Source organism: Indicator indicator, chromosome 21, assembly GCF_027791375.1.
Source record: "Indicator indicator isolate 239-I01 chromosome 21, UM_Iind_1.1, whole genome shotgun sequence".
Taxonomy (NCBI): Eukaryota; Metazoa; Chordata; class Aves; order Piciformes; family Indicatoridae; genus Indicator; species Indicator indicator.
This window is the reverse complement of record NC_072030.1, coordinates 17,910,757-17,925,896: the sequence shown is the minus strand read 5'-3', so window position 1 is coordinate 17,925,896 and position 15,140 is coordinate 17,910,757. Positions and strand designations below refer to the sequence as shown.

The 15,140-nt window shown below is 47.5% G+C and overlaps 1 protein-coding gene across 2 annotated transcripts in view; it reads left to right on the top strand.

Moving 5' to 3' along the window:
• SHANK2 (SH3 and multiple ankyrin repeat domains 2) overlaps positions 1–14,811 on the top strand; it is a 276,747-nt gene extending 261,936 nt beyond the window's left edge. For both annotated transcript variants that reach the window (XM_054390349.1, XM_054390350.1), the window contains 4 exons: positions 1,827–1,957; positions 3,311–3,443; positions 4,463–6,872; positions 14,238–14,811. In XM_054390349.1, coding sequence (XP_054246324.1) covers positions 1,827–1,957; positions 3,311–3,443; positions 4,463–6,872; positions 14,238–14,811 — 3,248 coding nt within the window. The remainder of the gene's footprint in view (positions 1–1,826; positions 1,958–3,310; positions 3,444–4,462; positions 6,873–14,237) is intronic.
• The last annotated feature ends 329 nt before the right edge of the window (positions 14,812–15,140 follow it).

Sequence of the window (15,140 nt, the reverse complement as noted above, 5' to 3'; positions counted from 1 at the left end):
AGATATTTTTTCTTTCAGAAGGTCACTGTTTGTATTACAAAGTCTTATGAAATGTGACTTGTTTTATTTTTTAACACGTGTGATGCTTTTCAGATTTTTCTTTCTCCTTTTCTCCTTCCCTGGATGATTTCAAACCCCCCCAAAAAAGTAAAGCAGGCCGATGAAAATAGTTGAATGCTAATTTCAATTGGAAAGAAACAGCAACACAACTCTTGTGAGACAGTTTTCAGCAGTGTTCAGCTTACTGGTTCTGCTCAACCTTTCCTTTCCTGCCTGCTCCCTGACCCTCTGTGACGCTGAAATATCCACTTCTAGGGCAACCTTCTTTCTAACCAGAAGGCTAAAAGTTCTTCCCTCTCTTCTTCTCCCATTTAAAATACCATCCTGGCATCAGCCAGATCTACTGTTTAGAAGGATCAAAAAGTTCTTTTCCTCCTGCCTTATTCCCATCCATATCCATATCCAGGGCCCCAAGTGCACTGCTCTCCAGTGAGAGAAGTCCCTAAATCTGATATTTGACATAGCAACACCATCTCTAGACCACCACAGACTGGGGGGGGGGAAAGGGCATTTAAAGTCTGTAGTATCCTGCTGAAGTAGCTATCCTTGTTGGCTGAAGCAAGTAATCAGTTGTTTGGGAAACTGATCTAATTGCTGGGAAGTCCCATGGCTCTGGCTCACATTGTGCAAGCCTAGGAGTCAGGCGAAGGGATTTCACTCACACCAAGTCCACAGGCTGTGTAACTAATCCTTGGTGAAGACACTAAATTAATAAGATATCAGGACAGCAAATGCAATGGAAGGCATAGGGAGGAAGCTTACTGCTGTGATTCAGGTCTGGATTCCAGTACAGATTCAAACCCCAAACAATTCTGCTTAGGCTAGTCATTTAATTTCTCCATGCCTTAGCTTTCTAGCAGTAGAATTAGCAAGGAGGTTGCTGCCAGGCTCTGGCTGGATGACTGTGTGGTTACTTTGAGGTCTTCAGTCTGAGGGACTAACGATACCTATTAAATGCTGATGAATTTTGATCATGACCAAAGTCAGAGATGGGGCTAAAGCTAAGCTTTAAGCTTCAGAACATCTTGATGAAAGCTTTTCCTATGTTTTTACCATGACATGTGGTAGGTGAGGGCCCCACATCCCAAATGCTGACGTTCCTCCTCAGATTTGGACTCGGACTATTTGGTCTGACCAAACGGACTGACCACAACTCAATGCATTCCCAGACTGTCCAGTTATGAAAGTATCAAACACATAAAAGTTTTATTTAAGCAAATGCTGCAGTTACTGATGCTAACCTAATGATCCAGGAGCATGAAAGAATTAGGATGTGCTTACATAAGAAGAGCATGAAAGAGCACTTCTGGAGTACTTGTTATTGTCCAAGCTATCACTGGAATTCTGATGACTTAAGTACAGTCTGCTTATCTCTATTTGAAAACAGTGCTGTACAGATTCCTTCTTTCTAAAGGTCTTCTCTCCATTTCTATATAGATATTCTCCCTTCACATTTTGAAGGTTTGAAGAAGAGGATTGTTTTTCGAGTCACACTAAGTAAACATTGAATGCATGCAGGCTTAAAACTAAAGCATGCATGTTCTGTAGCAGCAATAAAAGTGCTCGGCTTGCACGGTTTATGATGCTCAAGCATTGCCTTGTTAAAATGCAAAAAAAAAAAAAACCAACAAAACCAAAAACCTTTTTCTTTGCTTTTTTTTTTTTTTTTTTTGAGAAGTAAATCTCTTCCTTTGACCTTGCACTACTTGCAGTTTCAGTCCTTGGACAAACGGTATTTATTTTACTGAATGCTTTTTATATTACAGATAAGGTGGATGAAATAGTTCCAGTTTCCAAGCCATCAAGAATTGCAGACAATGCAACTGTGGACTCCAGAGTGGCAACTATTAAACAGCGGCCTTCTAGTAGATGTTTCCCTTCAGCTACAGATATGAATGTGAGTGGGAGCCATGAAGTTTGCTTGTGCTTCTGGAACTGGTTGGAGGGTGCAGGGCATGCAACAGAAAAGAATTTACAAGTGTGACTTCATGTACTCATTTTACTGCCTTGTAACTTTAAGGTATGGTCTACTCCATGTTTCTCATAGGAGGTTTTAGCAGCAGAGTCTACAGACCCCTGTAAAGTTTTTCTCATTATATCCTTGTGTTTATTCTGAGACCGTCCCATGAACAGCAATGCTGCATCAGTGTTCAACAGATGTGGACTTGCTCTGCCTGTAATCTGAGCAGGCCAGACACCACTAAATTCTGAACTTGGAGGTGCCACTGTTCCACTGAACCCAACCTGAAAAAAAACTTTGCGAAAAGTCAGGGTTATGCTATTAGAGTTTCAGCACCAGAACATTTACCCTAAAGTGGAGGTTTCTCCTACCGCAGGTTTCTGTTAATCCTAATGGCCTGTGTAATATCTTGGTTAAATAATGCATGCTGATTTGTAGGAGAAGAATTGACATTAATACTATAGCAGGTATTAAAATTTTAAACTCCAGAGCTCTGAAATTGGATTACTCAAGCTACAGAATGTGCTCTTTCACACCTTAGTATGTGAACGATAATTGAGGTTTTTGCATTTCAGATGTATTTTTTTCCATTACTCACCCCTCCCAAACAGCGTCAATCCTAACACAACAAGAACCTTGCTGTTCTCAGCAGCTTGGGATGGAAGGAAATGGGCTTGGTGATCTTAAAGGCCTTTCCCAATCTAGGCAATTCAGTGGTTCTGTGGAATTAAGGCCACTCTAGGAGGCAGAAAAATTTTGTGATGACCTACGAGGAGGGCCAGTTGGGTGCTTTGGGATTCAGGTGATGTTCCTCAGCTCCTAGCTGAGATGCTGACTGCCAGTGACACCCTGCAGTCTGTGCAGAGCTCCAGGAACAGATCTCCTCCCAAGAAGAGGAGAGGGCAGGCAGCTAGGTGCAGATCAAACACTGACACCTGCTCAATGTGTGGCTGGGTGTTTGGAAGTGACTAAAACAAAGTCCAGTTTCTCCTCCTCCATTTTTCTTTACAGCACACAAAACATGCTGGAAATTTAACATACTGCCTTGTAAATAATGCCAACTAACTGCCCTTAGAGCAGCTGTACGTTCTGTGAGCATGCAGATAAAGCCCAGCCTTCCCTTTCTCCTTCCCTTCTCCCCAGAACCATGCCAGATGTGTTAGGATTTCCATCAGGATTCTAAGTGACAGGGGGAGTGGCTTCAGAGACGTGACAGAAGAGTTGTGTACATGTGAGAGAAAGCCTTGCATGCTTTAATACTTGTGGGGTTCTTTGTTTGCTTTTTTGTAGTCCATGTATGAGAGACAGGGTATTGCTGTGATGACGCCCACTGTACCAGGGAGTCCTCAAGGTCCTTTTCTGGGTATACCTCGGGGTACAATGAGAAGACAAAAATCCATAGGTAAAATGCTTCTCATGTATAGTTTGCTTGTGCATTAATCACATGCTTCTAGTAGCTTTGCTTCTTTCTTAGAGCCTCTTTCTCCAGCATCTTTACTTCAGCAAATGACCCTTTAATTTTTATACCAACTTCATGAGAAAAGAAGTTTGTGCCTAAGATGAGATCATGGCCATATTCTGCTTTGATGGCAGTACATAAATATTATGGAATTTTAATTTAATTCCTCTCTTTACAATGTTCATTCTGACAAGGAGAGGCAGTGAGAAGGAGAAACAAAAAGCTCAATACAAGCCTTTTGCAGTGCATTATCTGGGGCAAAATGTTACTCCTTTTTTTCTCTGTTATTGAGGCAAAAGCTGTGTAGTTTGCAAAGGAATCCCCATTGATTAAACAGACCAAAAACATTACCTCTTTTTCATTCAAAATAATGGCAGTAAATGGTTTTGCAACATGCTAATGTAAAATTAGCATCTAAATTAGCCCAATGTTATCCACCTTATTTATGGTAAAAGCCTTATTTGTAACAGTAGAATGTCATCTTTTGAAATGAGCCATTAGGAGGGGTTTTTTTCCACCCATGGAATCTTCACAGTCCCTCTGCTGAGTTTCAAATGCATCTTAAAAATCCCTTGGGTTTCTAAGATGCATTGTGATGTGCAGCTACAGAGTGCTTGAGCAAGGTACAAGCCACTCTTTTGAATGGAATGGCTTCCCTGTTCCACAGTTTTGGAAGGAAATGTGGTTTTCTACAGCTGCCTTGGTGTGGTCCATAAGCCCCAGCGTCAGCCTGCACGCCAGCCAGCAGCTTCACTGCAATTCTCTGGCAGCCTTTTTTAATTCTGGCATCTGGGTCTCTCTGGAAGTTCAGCAAGAAAGAATGCTTGTGGTAGGAGTCAATCCAAGGACAGCTTCCATGATTTCCCATCTGCTTCATGCCATGTGAAGTGCACCCTGGCATTTTAGGTTGGATAGAAAAATGATGCAGCATGTAAGGGGTCCCGGCAGGAGATAGAGTTTTCACTTTGCTTTCTGATTTTCAGGAATAACAGAGGAAGAACGACAGTTCTTGGCTCCTCCTATGCTGAAGTTTACCAGAAGTCTTTCGATGCCTGACACCTCTGAAGATATCCCACCACCACCGCAGTCCTTACCTCCTTCACCACCGCCACCTTCTCCCTCTCTCTACAACTCTCCCAAATCCCCAACGTCAAGGAGCTATGGAACTATCAAACCTCCCTTTAATCAGAATTCAGGTTCAAAAATCGCTTTGGTGAGGCCCGAGAACATAGGGACAATGATTAGGGACAAAGGGATCTACTTCAGACGAGAGCTGGACCGATACTCCCTGGACTCTGAGGACCTGTACAGCCGGAGCGCCGCAGCTCAGGCCAACTTCAGGAAGAGAGGCCAGATGCCAGAGAACCCCTACTCCGAGGTGGGGAAGATCGCCAGCAAGGCTGTGTATGTGCCAGCCAAGCCGGCGAGGCGAAAGGGGATGCTGGTGAAGCAATCCAATGTGGAAGACAGTCCAGAAAAGACCTGCTCCATTCCCATCCCAACCATTATCGTGAAAGAGCCATCCACCAGCAGCAGCGGGAAAAGCAGCCAAGGCAGCAGCATGGAAATCGACCCTCAGTCTTCAGAGCAACCCGGGCAACTCCGACCTGACGACAGCTTGGGTGTCAGCAGCCCGTTTGCGGCAGCCATTGCTGGAGCTGTGAGGGACAGGGAAAAGAGGCTGGAAGCAAGGCGTAATTCTCCGGCTTTCCTTTCCACTGACCTGGGAGATGAGGACGTTGGACTGACGCCGCCGACGCCGCGGATGAGGCAATCGAAATTCACCGATGAAGCAATGTTTAGCAGCGAAGATGGTTTCAGACAGCTGATGTCACCATCTCCAATTCCTGCCCCTAGGGAGCCTGAAAATCTTTTTAATAGCAGTGAGCCCAGCAGTCAAAGTGATCCAAGGACATTGAACGCTTCATCCAAAACGAAAGGTACTGAGAACAGCACAGTGGCAGCTAAGCCCAGCAACGCGCCCAGCCCAGAGAGCTACGTACACCCGGTCACGGGGAAGCTGCTAGATCCAAACTCCCCGCTAGCCCTCGCTCTCTCTGCCAGGGACAGAGCCATGAAAGAACAAACGCAGCAGATTCCAGGCAAAGGGGACACTGTTAAAGCTGACCTTAACAAACCACTTTACATCGATACGAAGCTGAGACCCAACATTGAGACAACTTTTCCCGTCACTGCGACTGTCAGCAGGCAGAACACTCGCGGCCCATTGAGAAGGCAGGAGACTGAGAACAAGTACGAGGCGGATGTGGGGAAGGAGAAGAAACCAGAGGAGAAGAAGAACATGTTGATAAACATTGTGGATACCTCGCAGCAGAAGTCTGCTGGCTTGTTAATGGTTCACACCGTAGACACGGCCAAATCAGATGATTCACCTGAAGATGAAGAGGAGAAGACAGCCGAGATGGAGCCGAACCCTGAAGACTACCCAGCAGAGAGGCCGGAGGGCAGCGAGGAAGTGGAGGGCGAGCTGAATGTGCCTGCCGTGCCCGAGCCCCCGGCATCTCCCTGCAAAACCATGGTGGCGGCGAGCTCCGTCGACGACCCTGTCATCCTGCCCTTCCGCATCCCCCCGCCGCCCTTGGCCTCGGTGGACATCGATGAGGAGTTCCTGTTCACCGAGCCGCTGCCACCCCCCTTAGAGTTCGCCAACAGCTTCGACATCCCCGACGACCGCGCGGCTCCCGGCACGGCTCTGACGGACTTGATGAAGCAGCGGAAGAACGGCACGCCCGCCCCTGCGCCCTTTGCCCCTGGCCAGCCAGCAAACTCCTTGGACAGTAAAAAGCAAGTGGGTCTCTCAAACTGTTTGCCTGCCTCCTTCCTGCCACCCCCTGACAGCTTTGATAATGTCACTGACTCTGGCATCGAGGAGGTGGACAGTCGGAGTAGTAGTGACCATCACTTAGAGACAACCAGCACTATCTCAACAGTGTCCAGCATCTCCACCTTGTCCTCGGAGGGGGGTGAGAACGTGGATACTTGTACAGTCTATGCAGATGGGCAAACATTTCTGGTGGACAAGCCCCCAGTACCTCCTAAGCCAAAAATGAAGCCCATAATCAACAAAAGCAATGCACTTTACAAGGACGCGCTGATCGAGGAGACCGTGGACAGCTTCGTGATCCCTCCTCCCGCGCCACCCCCACCTCCGGTCAGCGTGCAGCCCAACGCCCCCAAAGTTGCTCCCCAAAGGACATCTAAGCTGTGGGGCGACGTGCCGGAGGTGAAAAGCCCGATCCTCTCAGGCCCCAAGGCTAACGTTATTAGTGAGTTGAACTCAATACTGCAGCAGATGAACAGAGAGAAGTCCTCAAAGCCAGGGGAAGGACTGGAGTCGCCGACGGGAACCAAAACTGCCAGTCTCAGTACAAGGTAAAGGTGCTTGCCCAGGACAGGCTCCCCATCCGTGGTTAACCAGGACAGGCTCCCCATCCATGGTTAACCAGGTCAGGCTCCCCATCCGTGGTTAACCAGGTCAGGTTCCCCATCCATGGTTAAAGCACAGAGATCGAAGGGAAGGCACTCCCAGACGTGCAGGTTTGCATAAGGAGTGGTCCATGGCAAACAATTTTACAGGCTCAGGGGAGACCTCATTGCTGTCTACAACTACCCAATGGGAGGCTGTAGCCAGGTGGGGGTTGGTCTTTTCTCCCAGGCAGCCAGCACCAGAACAAGAGGACACAGTCTCAGGCTGTGCAGGGGGAAGTTTAGGTATGATCTTAGAAAGAAGTTCTTCACAGACAGAGAGATTGCCCTTGGGATGGGCTGCCCAGGGAGGGGGTGGGGTCGATGTCCCTGGAGGTGTTTAAGAAGAGACTGGATGAGGCACTCAGTGCCATGGTCTGGTTGATCAGTTAGGGTGGGGTGATCAGTTGAACTTGACAATCTTGGAGGTCTCTTCCAACCTGGCTGATTCTGTGATTCTGCAGTTCTGTGGTACAGCAGGGAACACTGATCACAGACTGTCAACATTTGTGGTCTACATCATAGGACAGGAGCTTTCTCAGGTTTCTCCAGCTTCAAAGACAGTTCCCACAAGCCTCTCAGTTACTTTGATCTCAGTTACTTAGATTTATTTTGCAGTCCCATTTTTTCCCTTGATTTTTTTTTCTTCTAAAACATAGTGATAATTTACTTTTTCTTCAGTCCCATAACTCATTTTGGCTTCAAAGAGGTGAAAAAAAAAAATGTTTCATCCAAGGCTTATTTCACACTCCCTGTGTGATTTGATTCATGCTGATACCTCTCATGCCCCATTTTTATCACACAGTATCAAGCTGGCCTAGGAAATCACTCCTTGAAGTCACTTTGCACTTATTGATGTTATTACTGAGAAGTTTATTTACCATCTCTGCCACTTAGTATTATGGGGTTTAAGTTCTTGCTTCCTTTTGCACACCTTGTTAGTGACTAGTGTGACATTCACAGGTCCAAGGAGTGGCTTATTTCTCCCACTGGCAGCATACCTGGAAGTGCAAAACAAACCACTTGTACTTAAGTGGTCTCTGAAGGTAGCTGAGTGATAAATCATTCAGAGTAGTCAAACTTTGGGTAACCATACAAGGAATTGCATTGTCACAGTCGTGTGGGGTATGGATTGAATATCATGAAAGCCACAGCTATGAGAAAACCCCAAGGTAATGTTGTTAGTTTCTATTGGGAGCCTGAGGGATGTCTGTTTGTGGTGTAGAATGATTTGGCCTCACTTAGAGCAGCTAAATGTTCCTTGTGCTGAAGTGTTGCAGGTAGAAGAGAAGGCTCCAGGGGGACTGAGAGCTACATCTCAGAGTCTGAAGGGTCCTACAGGAAGGATGGGAGGGGACTGTTCAGAGGGGCCTGTGGGGATAGGATGAGGGGCAATGGTTTGAAATGGGAGCAGGGTGGATTTAGGTTGGACATCAGGAGGGAATTCTGCATAATGAGAGTGGTGAGACTCTGGAACAGGCTGCCCAAGGATGTGGTTGAAGCTCCATCCCTGGAGACATTCAAGATCAGGTTTGATGTGGCCCTGGGCAGCCTGTTCTGGCTGGAGGTGTCTGTGCTGCCTGCAGGGGGGTTGGACAAGATGACCTTTAAACCTCCCTTCCAAGCCAAACCATTCTGTGATTGTATGATTGTGTGGATGAAGAAAGCTGTCACTTGTGGGGTGATTCCCAGGCCCTGCTCTTTCTGCTGACTGCTGTCCCATGAGATGCATTTGACCGTGCTGATTGTTTGCAGCCCCTTCCACAGGACTGCTGGCTTTGTCAGTTCCACAGGACTGCTTGCTTTGTCAGTCATTTTTCAGCATTTCAGTCATTCCATTTTGTCATTTTTATGTGCTGTCATGACTGCTGTTGCCAGAGGAGGGTCGTGCTGAAGTGCCATGAAGTAAGTGCCAACCATAAAACCTGGAGTGCTCTGTCTTGTACCTGCTGCTTCTTTCTGATGCTCCCTCACTCTTACTGCCTTTGGATGGGTTTGGTGTTGGCTTTGTTGCAAAGTGCAATGTGGATTGGATCCTCCTAATCCAGCAGTGGTAGCCATTCTAAACCAGAAACAGGAGCTCATCTCAGGCTGCAGTGAAGCCCTTTTCATTGGAGAGGTGTTCAGCAAATGTTCTGACAACATGAGCACCTAAGACTAAATTCCAGACCTCATGGCTGAGCACCTAAATAAGGGACATGATTTTTCCAATATGCCCAAATTCTGATGGATTTTTGGAGCTAGAGGGGTGGGGAAGGATGGTTGAGCAGTGCAGGTTTACTGTGTGAGATTCAGTGTAGAGACAAAAAGCCCTCAGAACAATCAGGATCTGCCACTGTCATCACTGTTGAGTTTTGGAAGTCCTTGGACACTGGGGAATTTCCCCCTGTCTCCTTCCAGCTTCCCTTGACCTTTTTCCCTGCAGCTCTCCAAGGACAGAGGGCTGAGGCCATCTCCTGGTCCTCTGCCCCTCAGCTGCACCATTCCCTTAGTGCTGATTTCCAGACCTTTGTACCAGTTGCATGGAAAATTCTGCCCTTGAGCAGAATCGCACAGCCCCTAAGGATTATTATTTGCTCCAGCTGAACAGTGACTTGCAGCAGTCACTAACCATTCCTCCATTCTTCTCCCTAAAAGAACACTGCTCTCAGAAGCTCTGTCTCCTGCACTCAGCAGGTCAGCCTTCACTCTGACTCTTCCCCTAACCAGACAATTGTTGTCTTGCTTTCCCACCATACAATTTTCCTTTGATGATCCAAAAAGAAGGTAAAAAGATTCTAGGAGATGGAGGCAAAGTTTGAGCTTTGTGCCTCCCCAGAAATCTGTTCAGAGTTTGTTTCTTGCAGTGCTCCTTTCACTCCTTGCTTCTGTTGGTTGTCATTTTTTTTTTTCTCTGATAGGAAGGAAGAGCTTTGTCAGAAGTCTTTTGGCAAGAGAGCTTAGTGGTGTTTTGGTTTTCCCATGGGAGGCTCTGAGGAGCTGTGGCAGCATTCCCTCTTTCACTGGTTCACTTCCTATCTTTTAAGTTGAGAGCAAATTTGAATCCTGCCAGACTAATTTAGTAAGTTTCAAAGAATTTGTTGCCCACAAGCTGTCTTGGTGACTTTTATTCTTGGAGGCTTCATCATTGTGCCACTGGAGCTATCCATTGTGCTTTTAATAGGAGGCAACATCCTGGATGCTGCAATCCATGCAGGCCTTCTGCACCAAATGTTCCCAAATTCCTGCCATATGCTGATCCTAACAGAGCAAGTTTTGTTTAAAATCATTTGTCAGAGTTTTTCACCTTCTTGAAATTAAATTTGGGGTTAGGCAGGTTTCATATGGATTGAATATGCTTGGGGTAACAGATGATCAAACAAGCCATAAGAAATTGCTCTTATTAAAAATCTGGGAAAGCCATAACACAACAGATCCAGGCCTGCTCTCCAGCTGGAATGTGCTTCCTCCTTATTGACCAGGATACCAATCAGCCATCAAATGAAAGACAGCTGATGGTTTAAAGGCTGCATCTACATCCCAGCTTGCATTGGAGATGTCATAAATGATAATTTAGGATGATATAGGAGTTAAACAAACATACCTTTTTTTTTCCCTTGGGTAACAATTACAGTGTAGCAGCATCTCCAGTGTGCTGGAGTGGGTACAGCAGGAGACAGAAAGGAAAATAAAGGGGAAAAAATAATCTTAGAATCAAAGGATCTAAACTGAAAGCCTGGAAATGCAGCCATGGCCTTCAGCATGAGCTGTGTGTGTGCCATGAAGGCTGTGGAGCTGAGAGCAGAGCTGGCTGAGCACAGCAGCTGGGAGCCAAGCAGACAGTCAGCCTGGGATGATTTTGGAGGCAGCAGCCACCTCAAGGTGCTGTGGTTAAAACTCCTCCAGAAGAGGAGCAGTGGTGCAGACTGTGTGCCCAGGTATGTAGCAGAGCTTAGAGCTTTCTTGAAGGAGGTGTGCTGGCTGTAGGGCTGAGTCTGTCAATGTCCACAGAGTGCTGTGAGCAACCTGATCAAAGGGTTGATGTCTAGGAGAGCCTCAGTACTGACCTGGCTGTAAACTGAGCTGGTATTGAAACCGCCTTAGTCAGCAAAAATAAGATACTTTTCTTATCATCCTTCCAGAGTTGCATTTTAGAAGTCAGAATCCTGAAAACAAGCAAGGTGCCCACAGACCTTTTCATCCTGCTGATGCAGAGCCTTTTCTTTGGTCCAGGCTGACAGAGAGCAAAGTGCACCTTCGCTCCCCCCAGTCTTGCTGCTGGGGGTCTGAGGGGCTGGGGAGCACAGCCTGAGCAATACTTACCAGAAGAGCACACAGTTTGATTTGGGGGCTGTGTTTAAAGGAAGGGTGCCAAGGATTTCCTAAGGAGGGAGGCTGTGAGAGGAACAATACAGAGAAGCTGCAGCAAAACTGAGTTAGAGAGCAGGAGGTGTGTGCTGAGCCTGGGGTTCAGTCAGGTAGCAGAAAGGATCTCTCAGCATCTGGCATAATAAAACACGGATTTCCATCAGCTCTTTGACATTGGCACAGTGGCTGTGGGTACAGAACCACAATTTCTAGTATCTGCAGGACAGGAAAGGTAATTGTGGGTGAAGGGACAGGGAGACACTTCCACATTTATACAAAACTCACCCTGCTCTTCTCCCCATCAGCAGCCCAGCCTCTTTCCAAGCAGTTCTTTTGGCTGATTGAAAATTATATCATGCCTTATTAAAGTGTGTAGGACTCCTACTGCTAAGGTAGAGTAGGCAGAAATAATTTGCACCCCTTGGTTAGTAGGCTTTGGTGGTGGACTTGTCATTTGTCAGAAGGCTTAGCTCCAGTCCTGGAAGGCAATGAGAACCATCAAGCTCCAAAACAAAAAAAGAAATCCCAGGAAGCTCTCCAAACCCTGCCAAGTGTTTCCTTTCTTTGTAAATTACAAAGAGAGGAGAGCTAACTGCAGTTGTTCCTACTGGACTGTAAGTGAAGTGCCAATCTCCCAGCTCTGTAAAAGGTCTTCCTGTTCCCCTTTCAATGCTTGGAGCACTGCAGGCAGGCAGTGGGGCTGCTCCTGTCAACAGCAGCTGCCTTCTCCAGAAGCTTCTTTTGGTGCTTTTCTAATAACGTGGTGCTGGGAGCTCGAGTTGAATGAGCCTGGCTAGGGTGCCAGCACACTCTGAACCTTGGTGGAGCAGTGCTGAGGGTTACCTGGTGACTGGGCTTGTTCCTGGTGTGCCAGAGCCCAGCTGGAGCAGTGCTGATGGTTACCTGGTGACTGGGCTTGTTCCTGGTGTGCCAGAGCCCCAGATTGAGGGTATTTGCGACTCACAGTGCTCACCCTAGCAGCAGTAAGCCAAGGAAACCCTGAAGATCTCCAGTGCTGCCAGGACTGCAGCGAGGCTCATGCCAGAGAAAGGGATTAATAAAACCCCAGGCTGGTTGCCTACATTTCTCATGCAGGTAATGGCTGGGTACTTGTCAGGAGGAGCAAGGCTGAGGAGGTGATGCACTAGTCCTGGTACCTCCATCTTTTGGTTTAAACACTTACCTCAGGATGTGGGTGACCAAAGTCACTCCCCTTCTGTGGATGTTCCTGCTTACATTGCACTGGGGAGCAAGCCCCTGACTCTGGGTAGCCCTGCACTCCACATCCTCCTCCCAGCAGTCTCAGTGCTGTGTTGGAAGGAGCAAAGCCACCCTGATTCCATGATGGGTTGTGTGGTGGCAGAGGAGCCTCTCACTCCTAAAGTGGATCTAGTGGTGAGGGACACAGCTGAGAGAGAACAGATGTGGGGTCTGAGTCCTGTTGTGTGGATTATTACTTCATCTGGTGGCAATTAACACAAAGGCTTCAATGGGTGGCTTAGTAAGAGGTTGCAGTTTCTTCCAGAGCAGCACTCTAAACACAGGGGCTGCAGACCCAGGCTCTCTCTTTGGCTCCATGAGATCTGTGCTGCACAGTGGTGAAGTTGCATTATTGTGGGCACCATCTCTGTCTGCCATCGTGCACCCAAGTCTTCTTCAGTTCTGCCCAGGCAGGACAGGTCAGTCCTGTGGGCAATCTGACACTTGGGTACAGAGGGCTTCAGTCAGGGGCTGGCTTAGAGATGTATCTGCAGCATCCTCCAGATCATCCCCTGGAGCCCATGGCATCACTTCCAGGATAAACAAATCCTTCCTTTCGTGTGGAAGTGCCTGCAATTAGCTGAAGGTTTTCCTGGTTAGCAGGGTGTCCTAAAAGTGCAAAGCTCTGGAGCTGAAGGCACTCAAGGGCTCAGCAGAAGAGTCTGAAGTGCATGCACTGACAGACAGAGTTTTCTCACGAGGAGTAAGGGCTGTGGGGTTAAGCATTTTATCATATCAACAGACCTGAATCTGCATCTTCTGCTTCTGAATTTGTTCTGTATCCCCAAAAGCAAACCCAGCTGCTCCTTCACCCACTGCCAGGCTCGGCATCAGAGTGAGCCTCTTGGCAAGTTTCATGCCTGCTTGGTTTGTAATCTGAAGTTTCCTTGAGGCAAGAGCTAGGTGGCAGTGACTCCATTGCAGCTGCAGCACCCCTGGGCACTCACAGTAGCAGGGCTTTTGTGTCCCTAAGGTTTGCAGTGAAACTGCCAAAGTGTAGTTTCTGTGTAGATGGAAATGATCACAGAAGTGTCTCCATGAGTCTTAGAAGGACTGTTCCATTTGGAGAGCTTGAAGAGGCCAGCTGGACAGAAAGGGAAATGAGAGGAGCCTGTGGAGCATGTTCTCTGAACAGATGGGAGTGCAAAGATGGCCTAAAATGCAAACACCCCCTAAAATTCACTGAGGAGGTGGCCAAAGAGCCCAAATCCAATGCTTCTGAGAGTTTACATAACTCCTGTTGCTGGCTCTGCTGTCTAACTGTGTGAGAAGCTGCTTGGTGAAAACTGAAATGGGGATCTCAGCCCTCCCCACAGTGAAGACCATATCCTGCTTGCACCTCATGGGGAGCAGCACAGTGTTCTGTGCCTGTTGTGTTCAGTGGTTCTCTTTTCACCATGAGTTGCCTTGCTGTAGCCTCAAAAAGGAAGAATGTGCTCTGGGAGGTCTCCTTCTGAACTGCTTGTAAGCAAAGTTTTGGTTGTGGTTGTTGCTTCCCATTGATGAGCGTTCTGTGGGCGCTGTGTCACGATGCCAGCCCAGCACTCTCAGCCTGGTATTGCTCACTGGCAGGTGAGAACGTGGAAGCCTTGCCCAGCTGTACCTGCCAGGCGTGGCTGTGGTGGCTGCCAGCTCTAACTCTGCACTGTCTGTTTGCAATTGCAGGAGCACAGAAGTCATGAGCACTGTCTCAGGTACACGAAGTACAACAATCACTTTCACTGTCCGGCCTGGAAGCAGCCAGCCCATCACCCTGCAGAGCAGGTCCCCAGACTACGACAGCAGGACCTCAGGAGCAAGACATGCTCCAAGCCCTGTGGTTTCACCAACAGAGATTAATAAAGACATCCTGCCTGCTCCTCTGAGTGCTTCTGCTTCAGCTTCATCTCCTTCTCCAACTCTGTCCGATGTATTTAGCCTACCCAGCCAACCCCCATCCGGGGACTTATTTAGCCTGACCACAGGGCGCAGCAGGTCTCCTTCTCCCTCGATACTGCAACAGCCAATCTCAAATAAGCCTTTTACAACTAAGCCTGTCCACCTGTGGACTAAACCAGACGTGGCAGATTGGTTGGAAAGTCTAAACTTAGGTGAACATAAAGAAACATTTATGGACAATGAAATAGATGGCACTCATTTACCAAATCTACAGAAGGAAGATCTGATAGACCTTGGAGTGACTAGAGTTGGGCACAGAATGAACATAGAAAGAGCTTTGAAGCAGCTGCTGGACAGATAAGAATAGCTACTTTGCCTCACAAACTTCTGTTGATAACTAGAGATGGGCTGGTACTGAAATACCCCAAATGCCTTTGTCTGTCCTTGAGTGCCAGCAAAATTGGGGGGAGGGGGAAACCAGTTCAGTTCCTGGTACTCAGGGAAGGCAGACTGTGTGCTACATGCCCAAACTAAACCTAACCAAGCTACACCAGTGGGGCCATTTTCTTTCAAAGTTGTGGGGAGATATGAGAGAGAGAGAGAGAAAATTGTTAACTTCAAAAATCCTGCCTCTGGTGATGCCCTTCTGCTGGAACCGTTCCTTGCCACTTTTCTTTCCCACTGCATTTC